At 37.8% G+C, this 21373-nt stretch overlaps 1 protein-coding gene across 1 annotated transcript in view; it reads left to right on the forward strand.

Annotated features, from left to right (window-relative positions):
* Nucleotides 1–21373, forward strand: part of LOC149255985 (myosin-15-like) — a 373652-nt gene that overhangs the window by 249413 nt on the left and 102866 nt on the right. The window contains exons 32-34 of the mRNA XM_089460621.1: nt 14149–14301; nt 15197–15397; nt 15936–16079. Of these exons, the coding sequence (XP_089316747.1) occupies nt 14149–14301; nt 15197–15397; nt 15936–16079 (498 nt within the window). The remainder of the gene's footprint in view (nt 1–14148; nt 14302–15196; nt 15398–15935; nt 16080–21373) is intronic.

Genomic DNA, 21373 nt, shown 5'->3' on the forward strand with positions numbered 1-21373 from the left:
GACCATCACACTGGTTTCTATGGGCCATAAATGAGGCCCCTCCATCATTAAGGAACACATGGTTGTCCCAACCCCTGGTGGGCAATGAAATGCCCCACCTTAAGGAGGTATCCATCGTTACATATTACACATTATGTTATCCTCCCCTGAAGCCTCGAGCAGTTATGAAGAAAAATCAGTCAAAGGCAAAAGGCATATCAAGAAGGGTGGAAAAACAAAGGTCGGGGTAACTCATGTACCACAATTTGCTCTCTCGTACACTCATATACCTAGGTGTGGGTTTCCCCTATCACAACTACCCTTTTGTACCATGACATGTGGTCTAGATATTTCCCCCGATCCCCACTCCACTCCATTATTATATCATCTAGCACCTACCATTTGAGGGATGTACCATGGACATGTCACCCCCTTTAGAGGTTGAAACCACCTAATAGGGTCTTTGGTTAACCACCTATTGAGCTTGGAGACACTTGTACATGCCAAAGCCCACCATGAAGGGCATGTCACCATGAAGTGCCCCATTGATCCCATGACTTGTAAGCTCTTTTACTTGATTACTCTAATGATTTGTTGTATTGGAGAGTGTTGACCACTCTGTGTCAATGACCCCATAACAATACACCACTTTTTTCGCGAAACTGATCCATCATGTTCAAGTGTTCGTGCCATTCAAATTTCATCATCAACTGACAATTTTATGAATATGTTAGCCCATTCTGCATATGTAAAATGTAAATCTCAATATGGTCGCGTCTGTATGTAACAACCTAGGTAAACCTATGGTTTTGGTGGCGATCTCCATTGTAGGAGGTTTTTTGTCTCACTGATTGATCTATGTCTCTAGACAGAAATGATCGACAAAGTTTTTCCCTCCACCCTCACCTCAAAGCTAGGGTGGATTTTGTCGTCAAGATGTTAGGCGAGTCCTAGTGTTTTAGATAAGGTTTTTGTAAAAATGACTTGGGAATACTTTTAGCTAATTGGCTAAATTATTTTATTACAAGCCACTTGGTCTATTAGATTATATTTTTTGTGTCGCAGAAATGGGTAAATGTTGAGGGTCCATAACGAATTAGTGTTCCCCCTTCATGTATTAAATTGTGATATTTTGATGTAAAAAATATTTAGTGCATGGTCCCTCATAATTAGACACCATGGCTAAATATTAGAGGATTGGAAAAATTATTAATCCCTTCGTAAGTCAATTAATTAGATTTTTTGGCAAAATTAAATTAAAAATCCTAAGCCAGAAATTTAATAAATTGTGTCTTAGGCAAAATTAAATGCTCCAAAGGTAAAATTCATGGGTTTTACAGAAATTAATTTTTGGCGGTTGAAGGCCAAGGGAATATTGAATAAATCAAGAAATTTTGGACCTTGGGCCTTGGTAGTTAAGTCAAAGTCAATTTTTTGAGGAAATTAACTCAAATAATTAATTTTGAGTTAATTAAAAAAATTAAAAGAAAAATTCGATTTTTTCTCAAAAAATAAATAATTTTGACAGTGATGATTAAAGATGAATTAAATCTTTATGAATGGTTGAAATTAATTTGACAAGGAGGGATCAAGCCAACTAGTCGTTGGAGATTTGATCTATAAATTAGAGGTCAATGTCAATCTATTTTTTCATCCTATCTTTGAATCATTTACTAACCTCTCAAGCTCTCTTGTCTATCTTTTGGAACAAATGCAAAAGTCTTTAGGGATCAATTTGTGGTGGTGTTCCTCTTCATGAATCTACAGTAACATTGTTTTAGTTTCTGCTTAATATTATGTGAAAACTATCAATCAATAGCTCTTATTCAGTTTGTTGGATCTAGGGTAATATTTTTAATTTTGATTGAATTAACAGGTATCAAGCTAAAATGATCTTAGCCATTGATTAGGTTTTAATCTAGGCCGTTGAATGTCAAAAAGAAGATTATTTAAGGAAGCTTGAGGGTTATTTGGAAAACACACTGAAAGATCAAGGAAATCGATTTTTTGAAGTGAGAAGTTCTCAGGAGGAAAATCGATTGAGGAGATCTTTTGCAGCAGATGGGCAGGGATAACTTCTGGAGATAAAGTGAGATTCTCAGCCGGTGAATCATTAGCAGAGAGGCAGAGAGTAATCTAGTAGCCTTTACGCAGGGCCTGAAGTGCCACGCAGAGGGAGAGAGAGAGTCTAAAATTAAAGCAAAGAGTCAGTTTCAGCAGTTGAAAGTCGGGGTGTGAGATCGGGAGGCTGAGAGCAGAGACTTTCGGCTACTGATTGATTCCCTAGTTGGGTGATGTTGTGCCTAAGAGGGTTGACGCTAGGACAACGTAGAGGTAGCGCAGGGCTTGCCAGGGGCACCTCATTTAGCAGCCAAATCAACGGGAACTTTTTCTTAGTGATCGTGTGAGGCAATCTCACAAAGCTTTTGCTAGTATTTCTCTCTGTAACTGAATAACCCTATGAGGTATTCATAGATGTATTCAGAATTTGCTACTGCTTAATAATAATAAACCCTCAGAGTTGCTGCATCGGTTTTGCCGCATTGGGTTTTTCTGGGGACTATTGTCCAAAAATAACGGTGTCTTATGTGTTTCTATTTTTCTTGCTCAGTTTCTATGTTTCATAATCATATTTAATTTGGTGTAGGCTGCTTCAGTAATATACTTCAATGTTTCAAGAAGAAATTTGAAATAAGCCTATAATGTAATTTACAATCTAGGTGAAGTAGATTCAGTTGGTTATAGTAGGATTCCTGAGATTGTTAGATCTAGGAATTTTCACATGGTATCAAAGCTACAGGTGAAGCAAGAAGAGTAGAGCCAGTAGGTCCAACGTTGAGCAGAAAAGGGAAATCGAAAAGTTGCCGGATGCAGCAGTTTGAAACCCCAGAGGGATTGCACAGTTCTTAGTTGGAGGGTTGAAATTTCGAGGCAGTCTCTCTCCGAGTGAGTCGACAGAGAGAAGGACTTCCGGATCGATATTTTGTCAGGTAGAGGGAGCAATGCTGAGATCTCAGTGTGAGGAGGAGTTGGTGGGAAGCAAACTTTTCTGCGGGTAGTTGGTGGGCAGAAAATCATCAGAAGAAAGAGGAGGAGAAAGGGTGAGAGAATTTCTTCCTCAGGGAATTCCTAGGCAAGGAATTTGAATTCTCTAGAGCTTTGCAGCAGCAAGGGGCAACAGTTTTACTAGCTCCAGTAGAGAGTGTGTAGGCTAGCCCAATAGCAGCGCAAAGGAGGAGGTCATTCGACTTTCTATTTTTGGCATAAATGGCAATCAGTGGCTTGAGGGATTAAGACAGGTTGGACAGAGCATCCAACCATGTCATCTGGAAGGCTAGAATGTCATTTCTTCTAGATGAGCATGCCCTCAAGACATATGTTGACAACATGGTGGCTGTGCTTGCAAATGCAAATCCGTTGAAGAACTACCGATTAGAAATGGCGAAGGCCAAGAGGATTATCCTTGATGAAGTAAAGGATCACGTAGTGTGTCATGTCGCTAGTAGAGGGACTGCTAAGGAGATGTGGGATGCCTTGACAACGCTATATCAAGGATCTTTCAAGCAGTAGAAGATGCACTTGGAGCAAAAGTTGAGATCAGGTCAGATGTAGAAGGGGGAGCGTGTGTATCCATTCCTCTCAAAGCTGGAGGAAACCCGTGATGAATTGTTTGCTGTGGGGCATACACCTCAAGATTCAGAGTTGGTTAGACTGGCCCTCAATTCTGTCTCAGATGAGTGGCATGTCTTTGTCTAGAGTATCCTGGGTAGAGCAACATTGCTAAATTGGGATGAGATGTGGGTAGCTCTAAAACAAGAGGAACTGAGTAGAGACTTAGTCAAGGTCAAACTTGGCGGAAGTAGCAGTAGTATGTTGAAGCCCAAGGAGGAGGAGGATAATGCAACCCTTGCATTGAAGGGACAATAGGAGCAATGAAGACGTAAGAAGGACGTGTCGAAGATCAAGTGTTTCAAGTGTGGTGAGATGGGTCATTGCGCTACTCAGTGTTCTCTCAAGAAGAAGGACAAGGATGAGAAGCACAATCCGAAGGCTGCACCCGCGAAGATCGAAGAGAAGGAGTTTTCCATGACAGCTGAGATAGCTCCAAGAGGGAGGTGGGTTGATTTAGAATTGTAGTTTGAAAGAGCTACAGATGGGAAGGATCCTTAAGGAGTCCACCTCTTGGATTAATACCTTACTATGGGAGCCCAGTTTTGTGGTAGCAGGATGGACTAGTGTTGGATGGTGCCAAGGAGTGTTAGATAGATAGTTGTAGTGGTTGGGAGTGCCAGAGTTTGAGCAGCGCCAAGCAGAGTTGACAGCAGTGTAGATGGCACAAAACAAAGGTCAATAGCAGTGCAGTATATTTAGAGGGTTAGTGCAGAGACTAGCAACAATCAGGCTCCAACATTCATGTGCTATCATACTGAACACAATTAGTTCAGTAATTTTGGATGTTTTTTCATTGTTGATGGAGTAGCAACAATAGTTTGCAGTGCAATTGTAGTTGGCAGTGCTAGCAGCAACACAGATGCCAAACTTGAGAGGGAGCTGTAGTACGAATGCAGTGTTGATAGTGGCAGTGTCAGCAGCAGTATAGTTGCAACAACAACGCGTTGGTGGACAACATGTCAAACATCAGCAACGTAGAGGACGATGCTTCAGATTCAGAGCAGTATGCAACATCATATATTGGTAGAGCACATTCCTTGCTAAGATGGAATGTTGATTTGGGGTAGCATCGGATATGATCTAGGCCCCAAAATTTGTCGGGAGGCTTAGACACATGCATTCTCCAATACCCAGAAATCGTTTTGGGAAATTCCACCTGGAGACAGTTTTATTAAAATAATTAATATTTTATAATGGGCCCTTAAGTTTAAACTTAGGAATTTAAAATATTAATGGGTATTAATCTAATTGTGGGTGTAACTTCTAGAAGAAGATGAAGATCAAGCTGAAATGATCTTAGCCATTGATTAGCTTTTAATTTGGGTCGTTGAATGTCAACGAGAAGATTATTTAAGGAAGCTTGAGGGTCATTTGGAAAACACATTAAGAGATCAAGGAAATCAATTTTCTAAATTGAGAAATTTTCAGGAGGAAAATCAATTGAGGAGATCTTTTGCAGCAGAGGGGTAGGGATAGCTTCCAGAGAGAAAGTGAGATTCTCAGCCAGAGAATCATTAGCAGAAAGAGGCAGAGAATGATCCAATAACCTTGACACAGACGCTGACACAGGGCCAGAAGGGCCACTCAAAAGCAACGCACAGGGAGAGAGAAAGTAAAAAAATAGAGCATAGAGTCAGTTTCAGTAGCCGGAAGCTGGGGTGTGAGACCAGGGGGTGGAGAGCAAAGACTCTGGGCTACTGATCGATTCCCCGGTTGGGTGACATTGTGCATGAGAGGGTTGACACTGGGACAACGTAGAGGCAACAAAGAGATAGCGCGGGGCTTGCTAGGGGCACCTCATCCAGCAGTCGGATTAGCCAAGACTTTTTCTTAGTGATTGTGTGAGGTAATCTCACAAAGTTTTTGCCAGTATTTCTCTCTGTAACTGAATAACCCTGTGAGGTATTCAAAGATGTGCTTAGAATTTTCTACTGCTTAATAATGATAAACCCTCAGATTTGCTACACCGGTTTGCCCGCATTGGGTTTTTCCGCGGACTATTGTCCAAAAATAACGATGTCGTATGTGTTTCTATTTTCCTGCTCAGTTTCTATGTTTCAGAATCATATTTAATTTGGTGTAGGCTGCTTCACTAATTTACTTCAATGTTTCAAGAAGAAATTTGAAATAAGCTTGTAATGTAATTTACAATCTAGGTGAAGTAGATTTAGTTGGTTGCAGTAGGATTCCTAAGATTGTTAGATCTAGGAATTTTCATAGTGACTTGGGAATAATTTTAGCTAATTGACTAAATTATTTTATTACAAGTCACTTGGTCTACTAGATTATATGTTTTGTGTCGCAGAAATTGGTAAATGTTAAGGGTTTATAACGAACGGGTGTTCTCCCTTCATGTATTAAATCTTAATATCTTGATGTAAAAAATATTTAGTGCATGGTCCGTCATAATTAGGCACCATGGCGAAATATTAGTGGGTTGGAAAAATAACTAATCCCCTCATAAGTCAATTAATTAAATTTTCTGGCAAAATATAATTAAAAATCTTAATCCAAAATTTTAATTAATTTTGTGTCATAGGTAAAATTAAATTCTCAAAAGGTAAAATTCGTGGGTTTTACAGAAATTAATTTTTGGAGGTCCCCAGGCAAGGGAATATTGAAGAAATCAAGAAATTTTGGACCTTTGTGCTTTGTTAAGTCAAAGTCAAATTTTTGAAGAAATTAACTCAAAATAATTAATTTTGAGTTAATAAAAAATCAACTAAATGAAAAATTGGACTTTTCCTCAAAAAATAAATAATTTTGACGGTGATGATTAAAGATTAATTAAATATTTATGAACGACCGACATTAATTTGATGGGGATCAAGCCAACTAGCCGTTGGAGATTTTATCTATAAATTAGAGGTCTGTGTTAGTGTATTTTTTCATCTAATCTTTGAATCGTGTATTAAGCTCTCAAGCTCTCTTCTCTAGTTTTTGGAGTAAATGCAAGTGCCTTTGGGGTTTCAAATTGCGGTGGTGTTCCTCTTCATGAATCTATGGTAACATTGTTTTAATTTCTGCTTAATATTATGTCAAAACTATCAATCAATAGCTGTCTTAGAATAATTTGAATACATGTACCTTATTCAGTTTGTTGGATGTAGGTTAACATTTTTAATTTTGATTGAATTAATAGGTATCTCTATTTCTTCATAATTTTATTGTTATTCTATTTCTCTACTTGGTTTGATGGTTGATCTAGTGTCTGTGGAAGATCTTTTAGTTTCTCATTGAGCGTTTGGGATAGTCTTCGATTGGACCGACGAACTCTAGAGTCTAAACACATATTTTTTGAAGAGCCTACCGCATATAAGCTTCAGGATTTATCTAAAGATTAATTTTTTTTGCAAGGTGTTTTTGGGGTAGTACCTCTCTAAAAAATCAAAATCTTCCAAATATTTTGTGAAAATTTGATAGATCTAGATGGTAAGAGCTTTAGATCTTAAGATCTGGGAGTGGAGTTGGACTCATACTCCTGAGATCTAACAAATCCGCAACTCTTGTGCATAGATTTGTAGATATTTTGGATAGATCTAAATTTTTTTCTAATTTGGGCTCTTGCGGTTTTTATTTAGCAGTTTGTATATATGGGGATCTGAGTATTATATTTGTTTTCCATTTTGCAGGTGCTAATATAAAGGTTTTTTCAAATAATTTTTTCAAGGTCTGAGACAGATCTAGTCCCTGGAGGGCAAGATCTTTTCTTAGAAAGTTTTGTGTGCAAGAAAGATTTTTAAATTTTGGTTTGTTCATAAAATTTCTATGATATTGTTAAAATACATTTCTGGGCATATTTTTTGAAGTCATAGAATTTTGGGCTTCACTCTTTGCTGCTAACCTTCATTGCCTTTGCGTTTTTCTTCTTCCTGCAACTTTCTTTTTCTTTGTTGCTACCAAATCGTAGCCCTTTGCCTGCTGCATTTTTATTTTATTTTATCTTCCTCCCTAGCTGCCTGAGTTTCCCTTCTCCTTTCTGTTGCTTGCAGTTTCCCTCTGCCGCTGCCTGCACCTTCTCCCTCTACCGTGGCCCTAGCTCGATCCTCTTCCTCGAAACTGCGTTCTTTCATTCCCTTGTTTCTCTGCTCCTTAGCCATCACAACCCTTGCCTCTCTCCTTACTGCGTTAACTCGTTCTCTCGAACTTTTTTATTTCTTCCTTGCTATCCCCTGTCCCTTCTGCTGCTTTCCTCATCTCTGCATCTTCTCTGCTAGCCATTCTTCCCTCTGCTGCTGCTTGCATTTGCTACCTCTTCTACGTCTCAACTCCCTCATCCGTTGCCCTCCATTCCTTTGCTGCATGCATTTCCCTTCCTCCCTGCCAGCTGCCCGAGCTTGCTCGTCATTTTTTCGCATTCCTTCTCTCTTCCGCCTTTGAAAGCCCTTGCGCCCTTTCTCTTTTGTTTTCATTTTTTTGACTTTGGGTTAATTGCTGAGTGTGACTTTGATTTTTTAATAAAGAGAATCAATGTTTTTCCGTCTTCTTTCTATAATTTAAAGGGAATCAATTTGATTTGATTTTTAGTTTATTTTTGTCTTTATTTGTTTTCATTGCAATTTTTGACCTTTCATTTTAATTTTGATTGGCTTTCTAACTAAAGAAAAATTTTAAAATTTCAATTTACATTTTTGGCTTTAATTTAAAAAAAAAGAATTAAAATCTAAAAAAAAATAAAATTCTAAGGTTTCAAAATTTCTAATTTAAATTTTTATGTGGCCTTTGGCCCATTAAAAATTTAATTAAGTCTTTTTGACGTTTCCATTTGCCACATTAAAACTTTAAGCTTCATTCATAAACTTATCACTTTAAATTTGTCGAAGGAATAATATAATTTTTTTTAATCTAAAGTTCTTTCTTGGGGTTTTTGTGTTAAGAGTTTGGGACTTTAACTTTTTTCAAAGGGAAATTTTGTGGTGTTATTTTTATTTTTTTTGTTTTCCTAATTTTTCTATAGTTAAGGCACATTTAACTATTTTTAAATTATCTCTAAAATTTGACGAGGAAAATAAGAAACTTTTCTGGATTTGGGTCATTTAAGAAAATTATTTTAAATCCGAAATTGTTTGAAGTGTTTAGCATTTGATTTTTATGGTTCTTCATGGTAATTAATTTTCGAATTTTAGGTGCTTAGGTTTCATAATCACTGACTTTGGGTTTTTTGTGCTTAACATCTATTGAGATTGCTCATCATTTAATTAACTCTAAGCGTGGTTTAATTACTTTATTATTGGATATTTATTGCATTTTAAATTTTTTGAGAATTTTTCAATAATTGTTAAGAACTCTTTCATGGAATTGTGGTAAATTGCATAACTTTTGTTTCCTAGATTGAGTATCTTTGAGCATCTATATAATTGGCGTTGATATTAAATTGTGAAGAAGCTTTTGTCCTCTTTGAGCTATAATTACATTGGAAAGAATCTAGATGAATTGAAGTGATAAGCTTGTGATTTATTTGGGCAATTATTTTGTGATATTTTAAGCATATTGATAAGAAGGTTATCTTTCAATCTAGTGAAGTGAACATTCATTTTGGCAATTAAGGGCTTTGATATATAACTCAAAAATAGATCGTGGCATAAGCACTTTCAATCCTTGAATTTAACTTCATTCTCGTGCCATCTTCTAATCATCTCGTGCATTTTCATATTAGGTTAGCCTTGCATAATTAAAATTTACTTCCAGGCATAAGCTCGGTCGATAGAAAGATAGGTGCCCATCCATCTTTGGTTGAGAAGCCTGCTTTTAATAGTACATAAAATGGTGACCTTGCAGTCGTCAAAGCCACGATTCTCTGCAGTGCTGGAGGCATCGGGATCTTAGATTTTCAGGAGAGATATCGTTAATCACACCTTAGTGTGCTTCACCTTATCGTTTTTCTGCTACATACTACGAAATCAGGCTCGATATAGAAATGATTGAAGGGTTAAAACTTAGATAGGCATTTTAACTAAAATTAACCAAGATTCTTGCATCTCACATTAGCATTAGGATCTACATTTCATATAAGATAGTTATTCATCCAAGCAACAGTTGTCTATCAATTACTTGGTCCCAAATTTCCTAACTAGATTGTTGACTCCATAGGGCACTGATATCAATCATCTAAATTTAATCAAATACTACAAATCTTGCTAAATTTAAAACAAGTACTTGGTAGCTTAACTGTGTTTCCCGAACTGGATGGTTCCCAACTAGTTCTCCTTCATTCCATTTTCGTAGGGGTCTACCTCCCTTAGTCTGTTATTGAGAGATTGTGGATCAGGGTGACAGCCCCCGATCTAAGCCGTTGTCGTGGTGCCTAAACATTCTGTGCGAAAACAGAGAGCAAGGGGACGGATTGGATCTTATACAAGATTGTAGTTGGGTTTTCATTTGGAGTTTGGTCTCCCTATATGGGGTCCTAACCCTTTGGAGGGCCACATGGGCGCTTGTAGTGTGAGCGTTGAGAGGTATGTCCTCCACCATACTAGAGCGTACTTCATGGACCCCCAATAGCACTCATTGATTACTTGTGTTCCACCTTTTAGATGAGGATGATGCACTTGGTTCACCATGCCCAGCGAGCTCCGCACATGCACCATTCACTTGGTAGATGCTCCAAAGTCCAAAGAATGTCTCTTGTTGCAGAGGGAGGGCTTATATCATCATCCTAGCCCTTACGGATGGTATATAGACATTTTTGATCCACTTGGAGACCCATGAGGATGTCATTGTGCTCCCCTACACCCATTTGGGAGCACCGTACTTTCTTTCTTGGAAAACAAGAGGCGAACCCCTTGTCCACTATGTTTGGAGTCCAACTCTTCATCATGGCACCCCTTGGACATCATTAGGCCTGCTCAAAGAATGAACGACTCACTTTGTTCATCATTCGACCCTCTTGAGAGTCTCCTTATTATGATATTGAGCTATTTGTAGGGCTTGCCACCAAAAAGTATTGTTGTTATGCACATTATTTTATTTTAGGGGCTCAATTATGCCAATTTAGCTAATTCGAATTCATTAGGAATGTATAAATAGAAGTGAGATGATTCATTTTCATCATCATCACTTGAATTGAGGTCTTATATCTTATTAGATTTTCACTATCCTTTTGGAGGAGGATTTTGGATGTAATGGATGAATTTTGATGTTTGGATATCTCTCTCTTGCCTTGGAGTTTTGTAGTTGGCATACTTTTGGTGATTGGATACACTCTTTGCACATCTAAGTAATCTTTTGATGTCCATTCTTGCTATTTGCTTTAATACATTGATGTTGCTGCGATTTTCGCTATATTAGATTTGAAATTTACTGTTTTTCTTATGTGAGATTGTGGAAATTTAATCCTTTGTAGCGTTGCATCATCTCATGTATCATGTGTGAAAGGGTGAATGTTCCTAGAGATTGTTTCTATTGAACATATCTTGATCAATCATCAATTATTGCAAACTGAAGTATAAATTCTTTAGCAACCGCTCTGATGCGAAGCTTTCTAGGAGGCTCCTTGATTGGGTGTAGTTCGTCTAAATCAGAAATTTCATCTTGACTTCATCTTTCCCAAAGGATTAGGCACTGATCCTTCCATAGGTGATCATTTTCAAAGAGAATTCCTCTCACCTTCTCCTCTTTTTCTAGGTCTAGCGTCCATAGGTCACCTAGGGCATTACCTTCCCCATGATTTACCCATCAAAAGAATTCAATCTCTTTCCCACAACTGTGCTGATGTGTCGTCAAGAGGTCCTCCAAATTTCATGAGATTCTGATGGTGGGATCTTGAGATATTTCAATCTGTAGCTTGAAGATCAATTCTTGCCCTTGGTTTCCCATTGGCTAGTGACCTCATTGGGATCATAACACTAAATCATCAAAGCAATATTCTTTCTTTGATCCTCTTTGTTTCCCCAATTAGGTCAAGTACATCCATGATTGATCAACTTCATATCCTTGACCTAGTTTTGGGTCCACTTGGCCCTTTGTGGACCTGCATCTTGATGATTTCAATTCCACAAAGATCACTAAGAATCCAAGCGTTCATAAGGCCTTTTGAGACTAGGGGCTTCCTTAACGAAGCATACTCCTAAACCCCATCCCCAAAAGCCTTCTTACCCCTTCTTACAGAGCCCATGATCTTGCTTCTAAAGCAAGCAACCCATTTAATTGAGTCTCTCTTGCGGATAGGCCTAGGAATCATTTCCTTATATTATCATTGACTATATATATTTTAGTGATTCCTGAGATACCGTGACTCCTCCCATCGGTGAAAGTCCATAAAGAGCAGGGAACCTTAGTTGAGGTGACGATGTGCTATCACTCCGTTGTTGCCCTCGACCTAGTAGTTGCTCTATAGGATCCCCTCCTAGGTCCCCTGTTAGTTTGAGTGGTAACAAGCAACACACACTATGCTGATTTCATTTCTTGGTCCTAGGTTGCCAAATGACGCATGGATGCACTAGAAGGATGACGTGGGCCTTCTTGATGAAGCGGCCTTGGTGGAGATGAACCCACACATTTTGATGATGTCCCTTAAAGTGAAGAGCACTCTTGGACCGACTTTGCCCCTTGGTTGATGGAGATGCCTATTTTGGAGGATGACATCATGTTTGAGAGCCTCTCCCCCTGCGCATGTGGAGGAATTATGACATATTCCTTATGTTTTATCATTTTGTAAAGCTATCTTAAGTTTGGTTTGTGACCGCTAGGTCTAGTTGAATGCTTCAACCAAACTGTGAGGGTTTTTTTTTGTAAATTAGTGAAAAGTGACCTGGTTTCCCTCATATAAATAGAGGGAAGTCACTTTCACTTGGTCATCTTGACTCAATTTTTCTTGAGTGAGTGCGCACTAGCATTCTTGTCTTTTTCTCTTGGTTAGTATGGATGAATGATGAAGTGAATTGTCTTGGGAGGGATATTTTTGTATGGAGAGATGAAGTGATTCTTGATTTAACGGTGTAAGTTTATTGTCATTATTTTTCCATTTTGGATGTTATTTTCTGAAATTAAGGATTCTATTGCGCCATATTTAAAAGTACAAAATATTTCGTGAAATCATGTTTGTACATGTTATGCAAAATTTGTCATTCAAGAATCCTTCAAAAGAACTTGTTGTATGCATCTTTTGACCTTAAATCTCATACCACAAGAAGTTGCTAGTGTTTCTAAGGGAAGATATTTAGCCTTCAACTTTATGCATCCAAGTCTTTCTGTGATTGACCTTGCCCTCTTTGACTCCATAGCCCAATTGAATAGAGGCATCAGTTTAGTTGTTGGATCACCTTGTAAAATTTCCCTCTTTTCCTTATTTCTTTGTAACAAGGGTAGGGTTTGGTCTAAGTTTAAAAGGGCAAAAGCTACTGTTAAGTGCATGTTTTACCCCTAAAAATAGGGCTTATGTCTAGATATTTATTGCTGTTACATGCATTTTCAGCCATTAAAACCCTAAACTTGACCTATACCTTGGTTACCTTTCTGATAGCTTTTAGTCCTTTATTGCATCTTGTAAATGTGCATACCATAAAAACCCTAGTTTATAACAGCTTTCTTCTTGTTTATTGGGGTTGGTGGAATGTGTACTCGAACATTTGTAACTCTTATCTTGGCATCCTAGGCTCTGCTGGTACTGTCTCCCATAACCATTAGACTTCAATCATCCTTGAACCATCCTTTGTTGAAGACATTTCTAGGTGATTTATCTGCAAGACCCTTAGAGAGCCATTTGGCTTGGAAGCCTAATTGTCTATCCTCTAGATCTTGCCACGGAAGCATCCCTTGTGGGGATAACATTGAGCCACATAAAAGCAGAATAAAGGCCCTTGAGGTGACAGTGGTGGCTATTCTCTTTGTTTCCATAAGACCGAAGTTGCCTAATGAGGCTTTGCACTTAAGTTTGATAGATTTTGCGGTAGCAGTGACCATTGTTCTGAATTTGGTGCATGATCTTCTGATGGTGCAGCATGCTGATGAAGGATACGAAAATTTAATTTTCACATCATCATGGCAGTTGTTTTGTTGATTTTCTTCATCATTTAACATTTAAAGATTATGTTTCATCTATATCTGTGAAACAAGGATCCATGTTTTTAGTTGGTAGTGGAAGACATTGCTCAGACTCCAGAGCATGGCTCTGATACCATTTGGAGTATGCCAAACACAGATATATACTTCAAAGTATGAAATGTCTTTAATGTGAATCGTAAGTGATGAATTACAATGAGTGTTGTCTTTTATTTATACATCTTGATCAATAAAATGTGGCCTTACATACAGGGTAACCATTCCTTATTATTTATTCAGTATGTGTTAGTTATGTCTTATATTTATGACCTAAACTAGACTATATTTTGAGATGCATTACATTAGTATATTCAACAAGTGCATAATTTTGTAATGGGTTGTTGCATTTTGTTTTATAGGTTGCTAAGACGACAAGGGATTTCATGAAACTTTTGCTTTTAAATATGTTTCTCCACATCTTTAATTCGAGTTAAAATGTTTTCATGGATTCTTCTGCAGGAAGAAGATAACAGTGATGTATTATCATATTGGCTTTCAAATATTTCAACTTTGCTTTTCCTTCTTCAGCGCACTTTGAGATCAAACGGTCATCCTGCAACGCCACAACTTCGGTTAACTTCTTCAGTTAGTTCTTTGGGAATGATTGCACAAGTATGTTCTGTCTTTTATAGCTAACAATTTACATCTATTATATCCACTCTTTCCTTTTTGGCTATGATGTAAACGGTAAACCTATGATTTGAGAAAGATATCAGGCTTAGCTTCCAGCTGTATCTAGAAGTGAAATTGTATAATACCGGTCTTTGACATTCTTGCTTTTATGATGTTATATATTTTTGTGATTGTTTTGTTTTGTTATTTTCAGAGGTTGGACCGATTTTTCATTGTATAGCCCTGATAAATGTTACGATGTCTCTTGCTATACTATTAGTTCTGTGATTTGTTTTAGATGCTGTTAATATCACAAGTTTTTATTTTCTATAATTTCTATTCGATATTCAAAACTTTGTTCATATTTAATCGATTGTTATGGGAGTTATAAATTATAAATTATAATCTATATTATAATTTCATTTCACTTGAGATAACAGAGGATCCGTTTATATGTGAATTAATGGTAAACTCAGAAGTGTGGTAAGCTCACAAGTGCATTGACTTTTATTGATTCTATTGGTGGTCTGTGCAGTAAAGAAGGTACCTACTCTATATATGCCCAAGTTATCTTTTTAAGCCGTTTTAAACTGCCTTACCGTAGAAAAATAAAAGCAATGAAGCAAAATTAAAACAATTGAATTAACATGGCTTAAAACCAATCAACGCTGATAGAATGACAAATGTCAAAGCTAATTTGTTATAGTTGATGTTCCGACACTTAATTTGGAGAGTATTATGATTGATGGAAGGATAATTTTTTGTGAGCTTTTCTTTCAGAAATAATAACTTTATGGAATTATATACAGATTTTTAATTTTTACACAGCTTTATTGAAATAATTGCTGGTGTTGCTGTCTCTCCATTACTGACATTACTTTATGTGCTTTTGTAGGGCTTTAGATCACCTTCCAGTGTTGCCTCCCCTGGGACAATTGCATCTCTAAGTGATCTTGATGGCACCAGGCACGTGGAAGCAAAGTATCCTGCCTTACTTTTTAAACAACAGTTAACTGCTGCTCTGGAAAAGGTTTATGGATATATTCGAGATACTGTAAAAAAGGAAATAACGCCACTACTTGGTCAATTCATTCAGGTTTGTGATGCAAGGTTATGTGTTTGTTACAGTACAGTGCCTGACCATTTGTAACAACATATTATGAATAATTCTTGTCTGTATTGTTTTTATTAATCTAAAGCGATTTAGGACATGCACTAAGGCTTTTATAAGTTATACTGCTATATGTGGATTCTTCTTTGTAGTGGCCTATGGAAACTGGAAATAGATTTTTGTTTTGAATGAATTGTTGATCACTCTTTTGCTAGTTGGTAATTATGTTGGGCAATGTCACTGTGACCTGTAAGCGTGTTGTCATTGAATTGTGGGGTTTTCTGGAACTTCGATTGAGAGCTTGAGTTTTTTAAGGAATATATTTGGATGTTCAGATGGTTCCTCTCATGGAGTTTTTCTCTGCCGTTTTGCCTAGCCTCTGCCCCTCCCTGTCATTTATTGTTATTTGTATCTCTTCTTTTTTGATAACATTTTACTGCTCGTAACAATTGCATTTTGTGTAATATATGTAGTATAAAAGTTGGTTTTTAATTTTTTTTGCATCTAATATATTTTATTGAAGGCACCAAGAGTTTCTCGAGTGACAATGGGCAAAGGGTCACGCTCACCAAATGTTTGTGGATCTAGTCAACAAGCGTTGAGCAGTCATTGGCAAAGTATTGTCAACATTCTGAAATCTTTGTTGAACACCCTGTGTTCAAACCATGTAAGTATGATTTCCTATTCCTTAATTTTGGGTATAACCATTGTGTTTAAATTTCATTTTGGTCATTCGTGCTATTGATGTAATTAATATGTCCTGTTTTAGAACTTTGACATATAACTATTCTCATAGTTTTTATATCATGCTTAATTCCGTTTCTGCAATATTATGAGTTGGCATCAATCAGGAAAATGCGCACGATATCTAGAATTCATGTTTCAACATAGAAGCATATGAGTGCAAAGTAATGATTGTTGGTACCCAAGTATACTGTGATTATGAGTGGAAGGAGCTCTATGAAATGGAAAACGTAATCATATGATCACCACTACTGAAATTCAAATTGAATGTTATATCAATGTCCACTAGAATCAAGATAATTCAAAGGGACTAGGAGAAACATGCGGCGATAATAGTTGAGATGATGAGTGAGTTGCAAGTTCCTCATAAAGTGAAATTGAGGACAAAAAAGCACATAAATATATATATCAAGAGGTTTGTACTGAAGAGGTAAAAAAATGTTTGACAAAACAAGGTATTTCCACATAGGACAAATATCTTAGGCAACTGCTCACATAACCAGATCAAATCTTAATACACCAGTGTTTTTGTGTGGTTAAAAGTTAAGCCCCTCTAAGAGGGAAACAATTCATGAACCCATTGTAAGCAGCCACTTGAGGCAATATATTCATGCAAAAGAAAAATTTGTACATAAGAGTTGCTCACAATCGACTACAACAAATGACCTTCCATGCTCGTTAAATCGAGTTCATAGACAATCAAGTGTTAAGCCACAAAGAAATATTGTTTTTAATATCAAGGGGATGATTCGTTGGGTCATATTACTTTTAGAACATAACATGACCATTGGATTACATAACTACGAATGCATACTAATCCATACTAGAGAAATACACTTTTACCTACAAACATGTTGGACCAAGTTGATCTTAACTAACTCCAAAATGTTTAAATATCCTACCATACCCCTTTAAGAACAACTTGGGATAGGATTGAAGGATTTAAAATGGTGACGCAATTGGAGAAGGAAGGAGGCATTAGAACCTATCCTACCTTAATGACAACTTACTAAACTTGTAATATATGTCTATGCTTGGAAAACATTGCTTCTAGAAGAGGCATTGTGAATATGTTGACAACTTGATATTTTTTTGGGCAAAAGATCATTTCCAGTACACGATCTTAATGAGCATTCTTATGAAGCCCATTTGTAGTTGAATATGTTTCCTATGCTAATGTTCAATTGGATCTTTGGTGAGGTTGATGTGCTTTGATTGTGGTGCTAGAGAGTGGTCAAATACTACTATTGAAATCGAAAAACTGAAACCATTTGTTGAAGCTTGTGGCTTCTTGACTTGCATTATGCTGAGAAAAAGGGTACCAAGGAGGCATTTCCTAGTGATTTTTGCCGTTGGCCTAGGAAAACTCATGAGACACCTTTGAAGTGGGCGAATTTATGTGTTATTAAAGTCATATGACCTTTAGTCACTTTAGAAAGTTCAAAAAGTACATGGTACTTTAAAATATTAAAGTCACTATATGTTTTTAAAGTGACTTTGTATGAAAAAGGTTCAAGGTACAAAAACAACATTAAAGTGACTAGGGTGGCTCTTAATGAAGGGGGAGACATGAAAAGGGGGTCATTGGTTTTGGAGAATCAAGGATCTTGTATATTATAGTTGACTTTCATACTTGATAATTACTTGTGATGTTAGTTGGCCTTTTATTACTTTTTATTACTTGTTCATCAAGCAATTACCAAAATGATGAAGATCACAAAGAGACAAAGTAAACAAGATATAGGCTTCAAGTCAGGGAAAAATCCAGAAAGAATACTTCTCTTCTTATAGAATCAGTTCAAACTGAGACTTCCAAGATCCAAAGACCAAAGCCAAAGTTCCTCCCAAGCACCAACTCATCCCACCAACAAGATCTCTTCCAAGTGATCCACATTTTTCTAAGGTCAACAAAAGTCTAACTCAGTCTAATAAGCTTCAATTCAGAATCTTGGCCCTGCAACTTGGGTTTGCAATTTCGGCCATTGAAACTCGCACAAAAACTCTAGAAAGCTTCGCATGTGTGAACAAAAAAAGGTGTTTTTCCAAGAGATCTTCCTTCCTTTGACTTCTTCCTCTTCTCATCTTCATCACTCTTCTTCCTTCTTCGCTATTACAGATTGAACTTGAGTGAGCGTTCCAATTGAGTCAAGGTCCTTATTTATATCCTTCTCAAGCGGTCAAATAGGCCTTTTTAGGCCGACTTCATCATATCTGGCCGACTTGTTCTTGGAGGATAAATTGCCTTTCTTGACTCTAAAATAATTATTTTCTTTGAGTACAATGAGTCCAAATGGGACTATAATACATGACAAGAATTATTTAATGACCCAGAAAGTCCTAGAAGCATGAACATGCATTGACCTAGACTAGAGCATGAAACCCATGCTTTGACAAATAAAATTTATTTTTCTCCTTTTATATACAAAATATACAATGCCATATTTATAAAGGTCATTATTAAGACCGAATCTAGTTACATTCTCCAACACTCCCTCTTAACTAGAGAGGTATTCATAATCCCATCATGAAGTTCAAGGAATCACAAATTGAAGTATTGTCATAAGAAGAGTCAGATTGATAAACCATCTTTTAAGCATCAATATTGTAACCAACATTAACAAGCCCTTACTTGAGAAGCTCAACTTTTATGAGAGTATCATGCTGGGAGGCTTTGCATAAGACGCTACACTACCTGTAAAGCCACATAACCCATCCGGATGTTCACTAGGTATGTCCTCTTAGGACTATTCTTATCTTGGATACCCAATCCTCAAAGAATATCAATCCTCTTTGACTACTCTTATCTTGAATGCCCTACCTCATCCTCAAAGAGTATTAGTCTATAAGTTCACTTCTATCTTGGATTTTCTAATCCCCAAGAAGTTCCAATCTTAGATGCTTATCCAATCCTCCAAACCTCATTCTTTCTTCAGGACTAAGACTTATGGTTGTTAGTCCTGGTCTAGTGCATGACACATGAAGAAAAGAATATACTATCCATCATCACTCCCTCTCAATCAAGGAAGAGATACCTACCAAACCAAGCTTGCTTCTTAAGTACCCAAGCTTCTTGTTTGGTAATGCCTTTGTTAGAGTATCAGTGACTTGACCATCTGCAGGAATATAATGTAGCTTCACGACCCCATCTCGTACCAGGCTTCTAATGTAGTGGTACTTATTATTTAGATGCTTTGTTCTAGCATGAAACACAAGGTCCTCTGCCAATCTTATACAACTTTCATTGTCACAATGTATACATGTAGGGATTAGTGGTCTTTCGAATAAATCTAATAGCGACTTTTTAAGCCAAACAACTTCTCTGCAAACTTTACTTGCAATAACATAGTCGGCCTCAGCGCCACTCAAAGCAACATTATCTTGCTTCTTGCTCATTCATGAGATCATGGAAGATCCCAAACTAAAGCATCCACCTGTAGTGCTTCTTCCATCTATCTCACTGCTACCCCAATCATAATATGTATATCCAACGAGTTGGATTTCATTACCAATATATCGAAGGCAGTGATGTATGGTCCCACGTAGATATCTTATGATGTGTTTGCCTGTTATCCAATGTTGCATTTTCTAACTTTACTTAGTTAGAAACCCTCCACGCACTTCATCTGATTTATTCCTACCTACTTGTTGTTTTGCTTAACAAGTTATTTACAATGGAAATACTGAAAATAAACACTAGTGCATGCTCAACATATTACAAATCAGCAACTAAAGAAACAAAAACAAACACACCATATGACACCATTATTTTTAGACTAATGTCCCCAGAAAAACCCAATGTGGGAAAATCAGTGCAACTATATGAGGGTTTTCTTATTAAGCAATATCAGAGTACAATCTGGGTGCTGAAACTGGCCTACCTAACAGAGAATTTCCTTGGCAGTAATACCTCTCAGTTTCTGACAAATCTTCTGGCTGAAACCTCGAATAATCCTTCCGACAGTTCCTCAACACCAATCTGCCCCAGAAACCTTGGCGTCAGCCCCTCTCTAGATTGCATCAGCCCCTCTTTGCCTAACGCTAGCCCTGCGTCACCTCGAATGGGTCTATGTAAGCCTTAGGAGGCCCTGTGTCAGCCCTTTGGCTCTCTGCGTCAGCAATGTTGACCTCTTTGAGGGTTTGCGTAGCTCCCGTCTGCCTCTGTGTGGCCTCGTGTGAGCCCTGGATGGCTCTGCGTCACTCTCCTCGGCTACTGCGTTGCTCTCCCGGTACTATCTCTGCCTCTCTGTCTCTCTGTACTCAATGCCCCTTAGTTGCAACTCTCGATTACTAATTCTATCTCTCTTAGCAAGCCCCGCTCTAGAGAATAGAATGACTGATCACTCTGGTGTCTTCTCTAAGTGACCCTTAAGCCTCCTCTTATACTTTTCCTGATGACATATCAACGACTGAGATTAAGTCCCTATTCAACAGCTAAGATTAGATCTGGCTTGATCCATGTCTTTTGGACCATTCTAACACAGTTTCATATTAATACACATTAATATTTTATTTTCCCTAAGTTTAGACTTAGGGACTCCATTAAAATATTAATTATTTTAATATCTTTTGAACTATTTAGAATCTACCCAAACCCTTTTTGGGTGTTGGAGATCTCATGTGCCCCAACCTCTCCACCAAATTTTGTGGCTAGAGCACATCCGATGCAACCCCAAATCAACGCTCCCTCTTAGCGAGGACTGTGCTTTAGCAATACTCCTCACTGAGTATTACTCTGATCATTCGACATCGGTTCATGTGCTGTGCTAGGCCTTCCTGCCCAACATCCTCTGCATTGTTGCATCTTGTACTGCTACCTATGGTTCTGCCGCTGCCATTGCTGCATCTGTACGACAACTCCCTCTGAATCTGTGCTGCTGTTGGTCCTTTCTCCTAGCATTGCATTCGCACTGCACCTCCTCTCATCATGTGGCATTGTGCTGCCCACTGCTGCACTGCAACTTAGTTACTGAGAAGTAAGTAATTGATCTCCCAATCTAACCTCCTTGTTGGGCTAGAGACACCCATTGATGCTGAAGCTCCCTCAGCCGCTGACAAGTGCTCCCTCTCTATCCTCTGCGCTGCTGTAACAACTCCCTGCATCTCGCACTGTTGCACACCTCTCTGTGCCATCCTGCACTGGTGCAACACTCCTGTGCCTCTCACACTGCTGCAGTCTGCTAGCCTTGCGTTGTCTCGGGACTTCTGCACTGTAGTTCT

This window comes from Pinus tabuliformis, chromosome 7, assembly GCF_031772625.1.
Source record: "Pinus tabuliformis cultivar Carrire ecotype Pingquan chromosome 7, CPIR1, whole genome shotgun sequence".
Classification (NCBI taxonomy): domain Eukaryota; kingdom Viridiplantae; phylum Streptophyta; class Pinopsida; order Pinales; family Pinaceae; genus Pinus; species Pinus tabuliformis.